This window comes from Leucopleurus acutus, assembly GCF_964270905.1.
Source record: "Leucopleurus acutus genome assembly, chromosome: 2".
Lineage (NCBI taxonomy): Eukaryota > Metazoa > Chordata > Mammalia > Artiodactyla > Delphinidae > Leucopleurus > Leucopleurus acutus.
In genome coordinates this window covers 77,168,292-77,183,120 of record NC_139143.1, presented here as the reverse complement: position 1 = coordinate 77,183,120, position 14,829 = coordinate 77,168,292, and the positions used below count along the sequence as shown (strand labels likewise).

The 14,829-nt window shown below is 45.1% G+C and overlaps 1 protein-coding gene across 1 annotated transcript; it reads right to left on the bottom strand.

Moving 5' to 3' along the window:
* Positions 1 to 6,136: 6,136 nt before the first annotated feature.
* Positions 6,137 to 13,500, bottom strand: PEX19 (peroxisomal biogenesis factor 19). The gene is made up of 8 exons (XM_082833122.1): positions 13,042 to 13,500; positions 11,515 to 11,624; positions 10,916 to 11,081; positions 10,393 to 10,478; positions 10,018 to 10,179; positions 9,112 to 9,288; positions 8,901 to 8,945; positions 6,137 to 8,732 (listed from the first exon to the last, which is right to left on the bottom strand). The coding sequence occupies exons 1-8, from the start codon at positions 13,220 to 13,222 to the stop codon at positions 8,649 to 8,651; spliced, it is 1,011 nt and encodes a 336-aa protein (XP_082689248.1). The 5' UTR covers positions 13,223 to 13,500; the 3' UTR covers positions 6,137 to 8,648.
* Between the last annotated feature and the right edge of the window lie 1,329 nt (positions 13,501 to 14,829).

Below are 14,829 nucleotides of genomic sequence, written 5' to 3'. Positions count from 1 at the left end.
GCATGCAAACGTTTTGTTGCAGCACGCGTATGGGATCTAGTTCCCTGACCAGGGATTGAACCAGGGCCCCCTGCATTGGGAGCGTGGAGTCTTACCCACTGGATCACCAGGGAAGTCCCCTCCCCCAAGTACTCTTTTTGATGCTTTTGTGAATGGATGTTTTCTTAATCTCACTTTTGGATTGTTCACTGCAAATGCATAGGAATATAATTAATTTCTGTATATTGAACTTAAGTCCTGCAACCTCGCTGAACTCATTAGTTCTAATAGCTTTTTAGTGGCTTCCTTAGGATTTCCTATATCATGACATCTGCAAATATAGTTTCATTTTTTTTCCCCTTTCCAATCGCCATGTCTTTTATTTCTTTTTCTTGCCTAATTGTCCTGGCCAAAACCTCTGGCATAATGTTCACTAGAAGAGCTGATATCCTTGTATTGTTCCTGATCTTTAAGTATGATGTTAGCTGTAGATCTTTTGTGGTTGCACTTTATCAGGCTGAGGATATTCCCTTCTGTTCCAGCCAATGGCACCTTAACATTCCTAAATTGAACTCACCTTTGCTCTTTGCTCTACCTTCTGTCAAACTCAAATCTCTTAGTTGCCGCCACTATTCTCCTGTCTTGGGCTGGATTCCCTAGAAGCAGAGTCCAAGAAAGGAATTCTGTGGTCTGAAGTGGTCTATTGAGGGAGTGCTCTCAAGTAAAAGCTGGAATAAAGTGAGTGAAGCAAGATAGGAGAGGGGGCAAGTTAGGCAAAGATATGGGTTCAGCAGATAAGTTTAGCCTCCACTGGGAACTCTTTGCACATAAATGGCACATTTGTCCCACCCTGAGGAAAGCAAGAAGGAATTCTGTACCCCAGTATCATTTGCTGATAACACAATTACTGATTACATATCATCACTGATAATGCAATCCCTATCAGAATCCCATCTGACTTCTTTGCAGAAACTGACATCATTCCATTGGCTGTGGTGTTATCCCTGGGAAGGCACAACCTTCCAGGAGTTTCCAGAAGTTGGTCCTGTTGGCAGAGGGTGATTCTAAAGAAAATGCAGCAGTGAGCTATTAGCAGCTGACACTCACTTCCTGGTAAAGGGGATCTGGACAGGGTACCAACAATGTCTACTACAGTTCACCTCTAGCACCGCTCAGATCCATTTGCTTTGTACATTAAGTTCACTCTCTCTACGCAGTTTCTCCAGCAATCAAGTTAGTCACAATTTCTGGAAACACAAGACGAGTTGCTGCAGTTGGTCCAGAAACTGCAAATGATATTCACCATCTCCCTTCTATGCCACCCATTCCAGATTCATCTCCCTCTTGACTACAACTTCTGTTAGTCTAGATGGCTTACCTAATGGGGTGATCCAGACCTTCATCCCTGAGGGTTCTGAGCCCCTGGAGATCATGCCCTATCAGGCCATAATTGTTTACTTATTCGCAGTTAAAACTGAGTATAGTAGGACCAAAAGACAACCCAGGGATCACATGTGCATCAAACACTTTCCTCCTTGCATTCATAATGTAGCAGCAATCCTACCTCCTCATAACAGAGTTAATTATCCCAGACAGTATGGCAACTTCTTTCTTTGCCTGATAGTTTGCTGACATTAGGAGCCCAGAGTGACCAGATGACAGCCATACCTTTAAGTTTATTGAGATTCTTATGCGGTGCCTGGTAGAAGCATCCCCACTCTGAGAAACAGGACCTCCAGACCCACAGAATTTAAAGTTGCAGGGACTCCTAGGAAGTACAAATTCCTCAAGTGGATCACTGGAAGTGATGTTGAATAGGGTCACTCCTATTTCCACCCCTTGGTTGCAGAGCCCATGAATTCTACCTCTTGGGGATAAAGCACCCTATTATGGTCATATAGGTTTATACTGTATTGTGAAGGACAGCACTCCATCCCTGCTGGCACCACAAATGCACCTTCAAAAGGCCATCTCACTACTGTACCAGGTCAGAGGCTTCTGGGTGATAAGGTATTTGGTAGGAACAGTGGATCCCACTGTCATGTGCCTGTTGCTGTACCTGCTTTGCCATTAAGTGGGTACCTTGTTCCAAGGCATTATTATGTAGGACCCAGTGCTGGTAAATCAAACATCTCTGAGTCCTTGGATGGTAGTACTGGCTCAGGCACTTATAAGCAAAGCAAAATATATATCAGTCCTGATCAGAATACACTGTTGTCTTTTCCAGAATGGAAAAGGTTTGATGTAACCAACTTGCCACCAAATGGCAGGCTGTTCTCCTTGAGTAGTGGTACTTAACGAGGGGATCAGCATTGTTCTTTGATGCTGACAAGATGGACATTTAGAAATAGCAGAGCTAAGTCAGCCTCGGCTAAGAGAAGAGTCCATGTTAATAGGCCAAAAAACAGCCTCCACCTCTGCCACCGTGGTGATTCTATTTATAAACACACTGTGCAAGAACTGGGATAGCTGAAATTTTCCTAACTAAATTATCCTATCCATAGTTATAATTTAGCACCCTTCTGGTGAATACTTTCATAAGTCCCCCTCTCATAAATCCACCCAAAGGCTCTTCACCAGACCCCATTTTCCTATCTTGCTCCTTCTGGGCCTCTGACCAACCAGCCCACTGACTGTGAGTTCATGTATATACTTGCCTCCAGCCACTACTCTCTCCAAAGCAGATGGTCAAGTAAATTGCCTAAAGCCCTACTCATTGAGAGAATTTCCCCTCATCACTGTCTTTCAGGACCACTCAGGAAGAGGCGGTTGAGAAGCAGTAGTCCATACTTGGCTTGCCCTAACATGATCAAGACAAAGCATCCACAAACCAGACCTGGATTTTTTCCTCCTCTGTCAAATGGTTGAAGGAATTCTTATGTTGCCATAGGCATGAGCTAAGAGAAAGGTATTAGTGCAACAGATGCAGGTAATATGGAGGCCCGGGGCCCTTTGTTCAATTTAACTTACTTGTGCCAAATTTGCTTGGGCTTCTTCCAAACTGTACAATTTCCATTTTAATATGTATTGCTATTGTATCCACCCAATCTTATGATTTGAAACATCTGACAATAACAGGCTGTTTATATGGGCAACTGGTCACATAGTCACTTGATATTTCGTGGTTAGGCACTGAATCTCTATCAGGACCTAACAGTATGCCAGGAGATGCTTTGCAATGGTAAAACTTTCTCTACTGCAGGAAGCATCACCTTACTCCAGAACCCAAGAGGTCTGTGCTGGAACTCTCCTACTGTGGATTGCCAGAGAATCCACACACATATTTTCCTACCACAGATACCTCTAGTACCATGGAATTTTCTGGGTCTTATGGCCCAAGCAGCAGGACTGCTTGCATCATAGGCTGGACCTGCTGTAGAGGCCTTTCTTGCATTCCCAAGTTCAAAAATCTGCTGCCTCCAAAACTGGAATATGCCTACCAAGGTATTTTGCTACTTTCTTATGGTAAAAGACACAAGATACAATAACTTACCTTTACTAGAGAGGATGTCCCAGAATGCTCCAGATCACTGGACACCTGAAAACCTAACCAACATGGCAGGGCCCTGCATCTTTTGAAGAATTTCTCTCTCACCCTCTGGAGTGTATGTGTCTTACCAAGGAATCCAGAATACTTGACACTGCTTGTTCCTCAGATCTGATTAGCATATCCTTAATACCTGAGTAGCATAAGCTTAATAAAGCAAACAAATGTGATATTCTACAGAATATCCAGGTCCTTTTGGACTATACTGTGAAAGAGAGAAAAATTAACATAGCTCTAGATCAAAACCATGAACATAGGGACTTCCCTGGTGGCACAGTGGTTAAGACTCCGAGCTCCCAATGCAGGGGGCCCGGGTTTGATCCCTGGTCGGGGAACTAGATCCCGCATGCATGCCGCAACTAAGGAGCTGGCAAGCCACAACTAAGGAGCCCGCCTGCCACAACTAAGACCTAGCACAACCAAATAAATAAATAAAATATTTTTAAAAAAAGAACTGTGAACATATACTGTTGCCCATCACTTGCGATTCCAACTGCTTCTGATTCTTCCTTATTAGTATTGAAAGAATATATTCACTAGATCAGGAAACTTGCTGTAAAAAAGGCCAGATGGTACATATTAATAGCCACATAATATATCAGAGGCTGCGTCACTCTCCAGTAAAGAAAATACATCTGGCCTCTTGCCTTCTGAGATGGCCCACACTCTTGTCTGTGAAGTGTGTTTCTCTAAATATATCCACTTTTTACCTATCACTTTCTCTCACTGAATTCTTTCTGTGATGAGACATCAAGAACTTGAGCTTCCTTAAGTCCTGACACCAGGAAAGAGAGCTGATGTTTTCTCAGACTGAGTGTGGACTCAACATGTGTTTGCAGGTGAAGTGTCTCGTTAACTACACAGGCCAGAGATGAAGCTTGTCTGATGTAAAATTGGTTGTGTTCAACAGAAAAATATCAAGACCTACTTGTAAGGGCCAGAACAGCTCCTGCTTGCCAGTGGCTGCTTTTCTATTCTATTTCTCAGAATAAATGTATAAAATCATATTATGAAGTTACAATGCAAAAAAAAAAAAGTAAGAAAAAAAGAAAATACATCCATCACAGTACTACAATCAGGACTACTAACTGCTTAAGTTTACAGCAGTCCATTGTAGTCCATTACATCCCACCCAATGTTTGCAAGGACCAGAATGGTGAAACTAAATGAGGATATGATGGGGACCAACATCCCTGCACCCTTTTAAGTTTTTAAGAGTGTAACGAATTGCTGCCATTTCCCCCAGAATGCAATATTACTTTTTATTTACTATTTTGGCAGAGGTGCGGGTGCAGTTTCAGGGACTTCTACTTGGGCTCTCTGCCAACTACCAAATATGTCCATTCTGATTATCTAGGGAAACTGGAAAAATGACCATAAAGTGGATTTTGGGACCCACTGTGAGACAGACCTAGGCAAGCACTCCATTTATTATCTGACCCTATATTTTCCTACTGTAATTGGGGTGAGGTGGGGCAGGGGGAATGCAGGAATGGGAGGTACTGTGATGGTGCTCTGGGTCCCTGGTATCAGTGTAACGCAGACCCCGTATCCCTGGTTTTCCAACTCAAAAATTTTGGGTAGTCTTCTTTCCCTAGTGTATGATTAACTAAGTAAATTGTGCATTCAATTGATAGATTGAGTCCGACAACTGTCTCAGGCCTATAAACTAGGCAAGGAATTGTGACTTTTCATTGAAGTTACTGACCTCAGCCTTCTGTTCAACCATTCTTGGTCACTCTTAATTATATGTAAATCAATACCCTACTTGACTGTCCATCTATATGGTCCCTAAGACCACCCACGTTCCATTAGCCACCTCCACCTTGACCGTGCTGCCCTTATGGAAATTCACCCACCCTGCTTCTGAGAGTTAAGTGTTGCCATTTGGCCTCTGCTATCAGGGCCCAATGCTAGGATCCTATTAGCCCCACCACTACCAAGGAAACCAGTTCTTAAACATCCTCTTCCATCAGCCTCCACCCACAGAGACAACCACTTCTTAACTTCTCAAACATGCTGGTGACCCCTTCATTAGTGCCTTTCTTTTATACAAAATTTTCCTGAGGCCTTCCTGAGAAACATAGTCAGCAGGTGGGTTTTCCAGTGAAATATACATTCATTCTTTCATGCACACTTCCTCTAAGCCTTTTGATCATTTTTCATATGGTCTGTCATCTCTACTTCATTTACTGTGGGCCATCGTTTCTCCCAAGCTCCCAAAAAGCCATCTCAACAGCACATTATAAGCACCTCATGGGGCCCCTGCCAGGATGTTCCAGAATCATAGGAACATGATTATCACAGTACTAACTTGATTCTTAATTAAACCATCCAAACAATTACAAATTTGTTTTCTAATGTACAGAATTTTGGAACAAAGGGGCACTTCCTTTAAAGTTTGAGAGCAGCATAAACACTCTACAGCTTAAACCTAAGCTTTGTGATGGTTATTTTAAGCAGCAAAGGAAGGCTAGAAAAATACTAGAAACGTCCTTATAGCGACACATTCTTGCTGAAGAAAAGGTTCAGTAGAAGCAACCCTCACATGGAACAAGTATAGAAATGTATCCCTTTGGCTGATGCAACTGTGGAGAGACTGAGGAGGGCCCTAGAGCAGTGTTACTCAGGTGGTTGGAAATTTGTGCTGGTCTGTGAACAGTTTTTCACCAGTCTGCGACAAGAATGAGTTAGAAATTAAATGTGTTCAGAAACCTTTTAGCATTTTGTTTTTTATTTTTATTTATTTATTTATTTATTTGGCCGCGTCATGGGGCATGCGGGATCTTAGTTCCCCAACCAGGGATTGAACCCATCCATGACCCCTGCAGTGGAAGCTCAGAGTCCTAACCACTGGATTGCCAGGGAAGTCCCTAGCATTTTGACTGCTATAATATCCAAATGCATCATCAGTGGCCTTATCCTGCGGAAGAGGTCTGTCAGTTTGGTGTTGTCAAACTTGTGTGGTGGGTAGCCCACAGTGTGAACTGCACATATGGAACACATATTGGTGGACAAAGGACAGGATACTTATAAAACAAAAAACCTGGTCCTTTACCACAGTTTGAGAAGGACCGCTCCATCTTTCCACAAGTCCTAGAATAATTCAAATAGTATTTTTGGAACAGAGAGTAACCTGAGGTCAATTTGTTCATGTTCAATCAAAATCAAAATGAAAATGAATGGCCTGGGAACAAAACTAAGGTGGCATCTGTTTAGGTTCCTGGCGTAAGCCCTGGCCAGGCCAGCAGAAGTGAGAATGTGTAAAGGAAAACTGGCACATAGCTCAAGGTGCAAGGCCCTTTCGTTCTTCCCTCCTTTTTCTCTTTCCTCATCCAGTTTTTGCTAGTTATAAGGAGAGAATTTTGGCCATTCACGTCCTGTGACCATCATCACAACTCTGCCTGCACTTTCCCATCTCTTGCAGAGGAGAGGAGTCTCAGATTCAGACCCGGGCTCTTCTGTACTTTAAGGTACAGTAGCTGGACCTTCCCAAACAACCTCAGGCCTTAAGAACATTTCCTTCCTCGCCAATACCACAGAATGTGTGGGATATTAAGGGGTGAAAAGTCTTAATCCAAGGGAAAGTGACATGTCAGGAGCTCAAAGTGCCACAAATGGTAAGTACAAATTTGCTCTGGAAGTTATTTTCTCAGTGCTGAACCAGGACAGCCAGCTGGTCTGATCAGAGTATCCACCAATATGTGGCAGCCAAGGTCTACAGATTCACTGGTTCCCACAGAGAAAAGCAAGGTCAGCTCAAAGAAAAATAATTTAGTAAACATGTTAACAATGTATTACTAACATTAATAATAATACTGTGAAATGTTAAAATACAATACCAATCGAAGGGCTTCCCAAATTGAAATATTCAGAGAAAATGAGGAAATATGGCCATTCAGTCTCCTTTGCCAACTGAGGTGCAGACTGAGCTGGGGAAGGGAAGTGGTGGTAGAACCCAGTAATGCAATGGTATGCTAACATTCCTCACACGGCAGCTTAGAGAAGCTGAGGAAGATTAGGAAAAGACTTGGATGAAAAACAGGCTCAATCCCTCACTCAGAATATTTATTAGTCAGGAAAAAGGACCCAGGCTGCATCCCACCCCCCCTTTCCCAAGCTACCTCCCTGAATCAATGAACAGGATTCAAAGGAATCAGATGTCTCAAATAAGCCAAAATGTATCTGGGGAAGAACAGTAATTCATTTCCTAGACCTGACACTATAATTATATACATTTGCCAGGGAGACAGGGGGGCCAGTGAGGGTGGTGGATAGACTAGATGAGGGGAAACAGGATGGGCCCTTCTTTGTCACAGTTTGGGCTCAGAGAAGGGTTGGAATAAAGAGGTATTTAAAATAGAGAGATGAGAGGAGAGGCAGGGGGTAAAGGAAGGTCAAGGGCTGAGTTCACCCAGATCACATAGCATTATAGAAAGAACAGGGCAGCTACTTGAGTTCTCAGGCTGGAACAGGCAATTGAGGACTCTGTACCTGGAGAGAGGAGAATCCCAGGGCTTCTCTTTCAACCTACTGTGAAAGAGTAGCACTTTTAGATGCAAAAGCCCCCCCACTTACTTTCCCTTCAGAGAATTCAGGACAGTCTGAAGGCAAGAGGGTGTGGTGACAGACCTAAACCCCCAGCCTAGGCTAAGTTTCTCCCCATTCATTCCCACAGGTGCTGCCCAAGAGAACTATAGAAATATAGAGTCCTAGGACTCTGTCCCTGCTCCCCAGGTCCAAGACAGGGAGTAGACACAAGGCACGAAGACCCTGGGTACAAAAGTAACTCAGTGTGGCCCTGTATAACATTATTTTGGGAGAGGAAAGAAGGTGCATGCCCCAAAAGGGACACCTTCCTTCACCTGGTAGGTAGCTGGGCCTTTGCTAGCAGCAGAAACCACAATGGAAAGGGTTCACAGAAATGATCTGCAGAACAGGCCTTATTCCTAGAAAGACAGAGAAAAAGCCTCCGCTGGTATGGCACAATCTTGGGTGGGATGACAGATGGCAGTGGGCAGACCACTCCTGTAGACGACACTCCTGCCTCAGCTCCCAGTGGTTCTGCTGACTCCAGACGTTCCCCCACGGCTGGGAATCAGGGAAGAAAGCATGTTGTGTTTCACATGATCAGACACTGTTCGCCATTGGCACCTGGTGGGCCCGAGAGATTGAGGGCATCCAGGTCAAAGTTGAGGCCAGGAGGCTGGAGAAGAGATGAAGGGACTCAAATAACTCCTCCTATTTCAGAAAGTTAGAGCTTTTGAAGGTCCATCCCCAGCAGCCACAATTATCACCTTAGGTGAAATCATTAAAGGTTACAAAATACTGGAAACCGGGGCTAAGATTAAAGTATATGAGAAGGTATACTCACCATCTCCCCAGCAAGCTCTTTTGGAGGATGGCCCAAATCCTGTAGCTGGAAAATAAGGAAAGAGGAACAAGAGATAAGACCATGCTATGTGGCCTCTCCTGTGTTCCCTCCTCCACCTTGGCTGGGCAGGGAGGCATCCTTCCAGGACACCTCCTCCACTGAACACGCAAGCAGATAGCAGCAGCGGGCAGACGGCAAGAGGAGGCCTTACCTGCTGCATGAGATCCAGCACCACCTCAAAACGAGCCTTTTGAGTGGCCTCACTATCTGTGGGGGTTTCTGCCTCAAACTGCTCACATATTTTGCCCATGACACTGTGTTGTTCCTGATATTTTTCAAACTGCTCTGGAGGTAGAGATTCTCGGTGAGTCTGCAACCATTCTGGATACTAAGCAAAGAGAGAATGGGTGGGGAGGAAGTAAGTGAACAATGAATAAGTAAGGGCAATAAAATATGAGGAAGAGTAAAACATGAAGGGGACAGGAACATAGGAGAAGGAAAAGCTAAATCAGCGAGTTCAGCATGAGAAGTAGCACTCACTTCAATCAGATCACCTGGCTGTGCTAGCATTTACGGTCACCAGAGGACAGTAAACATTTCTGTGAAGAGCCAGATAGTAAATATTTGAGGCTTTAAGGGCCACATATGATCTCTGTCACATATCCCTTCTTTTTTGTTTGTTTTAACAACCTTTAAAAATCTCTTCAGTGACACTATAAGCTCTGTGATGGCAGAGACCATCATTTAAACTACTCTTAAAAATTGTTAACAGCATAAAGCCAGTAAATCCTCAGTGAAACCTTATTGGAGAAATTAATGAAGTTGGAAATGCAAGAAAGGTTTATCAGACAACAACAGAGACTTAGACCAATTTACAGAAAACTAGAGCTGAAGGATTTCCCCTTTTCCTTAAACATCCTCAGTATGGTAGCTTTATTCTCTTGGAGATGCAACTCCTCCCTAACTCTCCCCCTCCAAATAAATAAAGGAGAAAAAAATAGATGAACCTGTACACTAGAGTTACTCTATCTCTGCAGGCTCTAAATAGACAAAGCAGCTCACAGGAGCTGATACAATGGGGAACAAAGAGGAAAAGCATAAATAGAAGTTCACAAACCTTTTCTGTGATCTCCTTCAGTGACGGGTACAGCACATCCTTGGACAGGAGGTTCTGCATGATACTCTGCATGATGGGGAGGATGGTCCCTTCCCCATCTCCTTCGTCCATGCCCAGCCCTTCCATGGCCTTGGTCAGCTCCTCTTCTGACATGCCAGAGTTCTAGAAAGGACAGGAGGGAGGTGAGCAAGTATACTACCTTCTTGGGATGCTCACCAACCTTTCAGGTGGGAAAGAACTATTTAAACTTGCCTGTAGCAAAGTAGTCAGGCAGGGACAGACTTGAGATGATACCCAAGAGTCTGCCTTTTGAGACTCTGCTGGTCAAGTGTCTAGGAGTGGGCCCCCTGTGGTTCCCTATCTCTTCCCCCTCACCTGAAGGTCAGTGGCATTCTTGGCTAGTCCACTTAATGTCTCCTTTAGGCAAGAAGTGAATTCTTGTTGGGAAGTCGCATCACTGCCTAGGAGAGATGAAAAGAGCCAAGGTCATTTAGGATTTTAACTGTTTGCTTGCCTAGACTGACCTGGTTACCAGCTTGGATATGGAGCATTTATTAGGGAATCACTAGCACTCCACATCTTTGAATACTCTATGGTTATCTTCATAGTTATTTTCATAAAACTACATGAACTGTGTGTCAGTTTGTTCTCCACAATGACACCCACATTAACACTGTGACCTTTAAAATGGTCACTTTTTAATAATCTTTTCTGTTACTTTCCAACTTATCTCATGCTTTTCATTAAACAGGGTCTCATGCCTCCTCCCATCTCCTCCCCCATCCCATGGCAGTGGTATCATAATTGCTGTCAACTTTACAAAGTTTGGTGTCCTCAAGCAACAATGACCTAGGAGGTTTGCGCAGACATTTTCAGTTGTCTGGGGTCCCCTCCTCACCTACTCTCCCAGCAGCCTCTGAGAGCTTTTGGAACTGCTCTACCAGGTGGGGCTCTTCCTCAGCCAACTCCTTCATTGCTTTCTCGAACTCTGCAGTGGCTTGGGAAGCCAGCTCGCTGTCAAACAGTTCCTGGAAAAACTTCTCTTGGGAGGCGAAGAGGGCATCCTGCAGAGGAGAACGTGGCCTAAGTGCATCTCTTACTTGGCACTCCACTGCACATGGCCTCTGACAAAAGTCACAGGCAGTGGCTCTGGGAAATGCAGTGCTTCCCTCCTACCCACCTCCACTGGACATTCTGACTACCTCTCTTACTAAGAGCAGCAAAAAGGTATCTGGCCACTGAGGGAACGGTATGGAGTGTCACTCCCAATCCAACCATTTAAATCTGCTCTTTTCTTAAAGAACTTCCTTGAGATCCCTCTACTCAATCTGAAGTCCCTGTTTCACAAGGACTAAGGCCTGCAAGAGCACTCAGCAATGTGAGGCCAAGGCACCTCCCCCCAACTCCCCTCTGGCCTACAGGGGCCTGCCCAACCTCTGCTCAGAGCTGCATGCCCATTGCCCGCCCCCCCATCCCTTAAGTGGGTGGAACGTATACTTTGGCAGTGTCTCCCGGCGATCTCTTCTGGGACCCCGAAGCATCAGGGGCTGTGGCGGTAGGAGGGGGTGCTGGAGAGGGTTTGGCCTTATCAAAATCATCAAGAGCACCTTCAGAAACAAGAAACACGGCGTGTATTCGGGGATTGATGAGGATGCAAGGCTGGGGAGTTTCTGGGCAAAGCATTAAGAGGACAATCTTTCAAACTGTCAACTTTCCTAAATTTTCTCCTTTTTTTGAGTCTCCCTTTCCTGACCCACCCCTCAATAAGCCTCCCACTTCCCACCCCATTACCTAATTTATTGTCATCAAAGGGGAAGAAATCTCTTAAGGTGGAACAAGCATCTCTCTCAGAGCTGGGAGAAGAGAGTTAAAACTTCTGCAGAGACATCTCCATCTATACAGTGCCTTCCTTGCCATTCTTTAATGACTCCTAGAAATCCCGTACAGATATCCAAGGGGAGCAGAGAACACAGATGTCCTTAACCCCCTGAATTCATTCTGGAGCCCTAAAGGGAATAATCTTTGGCAAGAAAGCTGAAGCCACAAGATGTTTCACCTAGCTCCCCATGGGTCCTGGTACTAGTATGAACTGAGGGACTCCATATTACACTCCATAGGAGTGCACTGAACTCCCTTATCTTCCAGTTTCACTCTCCCTCCCCAAAGCTCTTAGAGCTCCCTCTGGCCTCCTCTCTGCAGACTCACACAGTCACTTAGCACTTCTCACAATTTCTGTTCATCTTTCCGCCTGCCCACTCTGTCTGTGACTGAGCAAGAAACAAAAAAATATTCACCTCTTGCCTGAAAAGCCTCTGTCCTCACCACCATTCTGCTGGCCAGACTCTAAGTGTCAGGGGAGGGCAGCGGCCCCACTCTGGGCAAGAAACAGGGCTACGGAGGAAAAGTACAGCCACCCTCCTTTAAGAGGGTGAATTGTCTTCCCCAGAGGCCGTCTCACCCTGTTTTTCAAAATAATGGGAAGGGAGTGTGTTTGAGCTCTGACATGATGAAAGAACTGGAAAGGGGCCTGGTGAGAGAAAGGTGAAAGGACTGGGAGAAGGAAAGGCGTGTCTTCTGTGTTAAGGAGAACAGGACAGTGCACAGAAGGACGCACTTCGGGCTCGCTAAGAGTTAATGGAAGCGATCCGTGGATGTCCGGTTCGCGGCCCACCGAGGACCGAAGGCTGCTGCCGGCGGGGAGAAAGTCAGACTTTAAGAACTTGCTAATCTAAAAAGTAAGGGGAGTTTGGAGTGGGATCGTGAAACATCGTCCTCTGGGTTAGTTTCCCCTCCAGCAAGGAGATCAACGGTCCGGGCCGCTCAGGGACCCAAAGCGAGCTCCTCAGCTCCCGCCGCGAAGGAGAGGGTGACCCAGAGATTATCTCGGGGGTCGCAGACTCTCCGCCGCCGACCAACCTTTGGAGAACCTCTCCTGCTCCGCCCCAAATACCTCAGGTTCACCTAACCCCCTGAAGGGATCCTTACGCCCGCCCCCTTCGGGCCTTTCCCATTACGGGTTCTTACTTTCCAGAAGCTCTTCCAATTCCCGGTCGGCTTCAGCCGCAACACCACCGTCCTCCTCGGCCGCGGCCATCTTGCCACCTCCGCCGTGCCGTAGGAGGCAGGACTCTGCGCCCCACCCCCCGCGCCCTCCCCCTCTGCCTCGTGCAGCCAATGGCATTGTTGGCCCGTGCCGGGCCGCCATTTTTAAAGGGACAGGAAGCTTCGATTCTTTTTCTTTTTTTTTTTTTTCTTCCACTCTTTCTCTAGGAACGTAGAACCAACAGAGGGGAATTTACTGTTACCTTCTGCCAGGTTTCTTACTGGCTTGGCTTCCTTTCTTTCAACTGCCCGCATTACCTGGCTTATTATTCCTTCCTGAACTGTGGGTAGGCCAAATTGGGACAAACTGCCTATGAACAACCAGAAGCTGTGCGTGTGTAATCAATAACGATAGTTAACGGCATACCCAACATGCTAGTTTCCTCTCACTTCCCTCAGTATTTTACTCAAACGTCATCTTCTCTGAAATGCCTTATTTGGCCTCACTAAATACAATTGCAACCCCTCCCACACACACATATACACTTCCTATCCACTTTTCCTCTTTATTTTTCTCAACACTTACCACTATCTGACATACTATATATTTTATTTATTTATCGTTATCTCCTCTCAAGCCCCTTGGAATTTAAGCACCATGATAGCAAGGATTTTCATCTGTCGTGTTCACTGCTGCATCCCCAGCTCCTAGGCTAGGGACTAAAACTTGGGCACTCATTGGCTGCTCTTTGCTCTCCCAGGCCCTGATGAGGCATGTTTCTCTGCAGAATCTAGTGGATATCTCTGATTTCCCTGCACCCCATTAAAACGGTCACAGTGCCAATAACTTAGAACTCAATGTTGGTTAATTAAATCAGGCCGAAAAAGCGACTCTTGGACCTTGGACTAAGCAAGGAGGCAATTGGAATGTAGTGGTAATAGACCTGCCTTCCCTGACCTATCTCCTTTTCTCTTCGCAGAACTCAGTCGAGTGTAGTTGGAGGACACTCAGATAGACAACTCCAGACATCCCTTCCCTCCTCTGGAATTGTGCTATTCAGATCTGTGAGAATGCATCAACTGCCTGACAAACCTATCTCAGCCCTTGGAAGGCATCTGCTGTTGTTTAATATCCTATGCTGGGCACAGTGGAGGGCAGAGAGAGAAATCAGGACCAGCCCTTGCTGTAAGGTAGTTGACTGGGGATTAGGCTGGAGGTAGGATTAGACATACACACAGTAAGTATGGCACAAGGTTAAGTGTCTTATAAGAAGTAAGGATAAAGTACCATAAAGTTTAAAAGGGAGAAATCACACTAAATGAAAAAAGTTACATCATGACTTTCATCCTTAGCTTCCAAAACACACACTTGAGTACTTGTGTCAAGCACCAGTTTAGGTACTTACTCTTTCCTTGACATACAGGGCACAGACTTTTAAAATCATACCTGTGCAAAACCTACTGTGTTCTTCCAGGCACAAGTACTGTGATTTGGGAGAAAACACTCTGGAGTCAGAAGACCTAAATTCCAGTCCCAACTCTTAAATTGCTTTGTTCAAAACCCTTCACCACTCTAGGATTCATATTACAAATATGTAACATTACATTTGGGACTCTAAGGTCCTTCCCTGATTAATCTCTTTCTCCCAAACATCTGTAACATCTATTCCAGGTTAACTTTCTCATTCAACTCCAAACTGCTTACATGTGTAATCTCTAATATGACTATATCAAGCACACATTACAGGTATTTATATTGGCTTTACATTA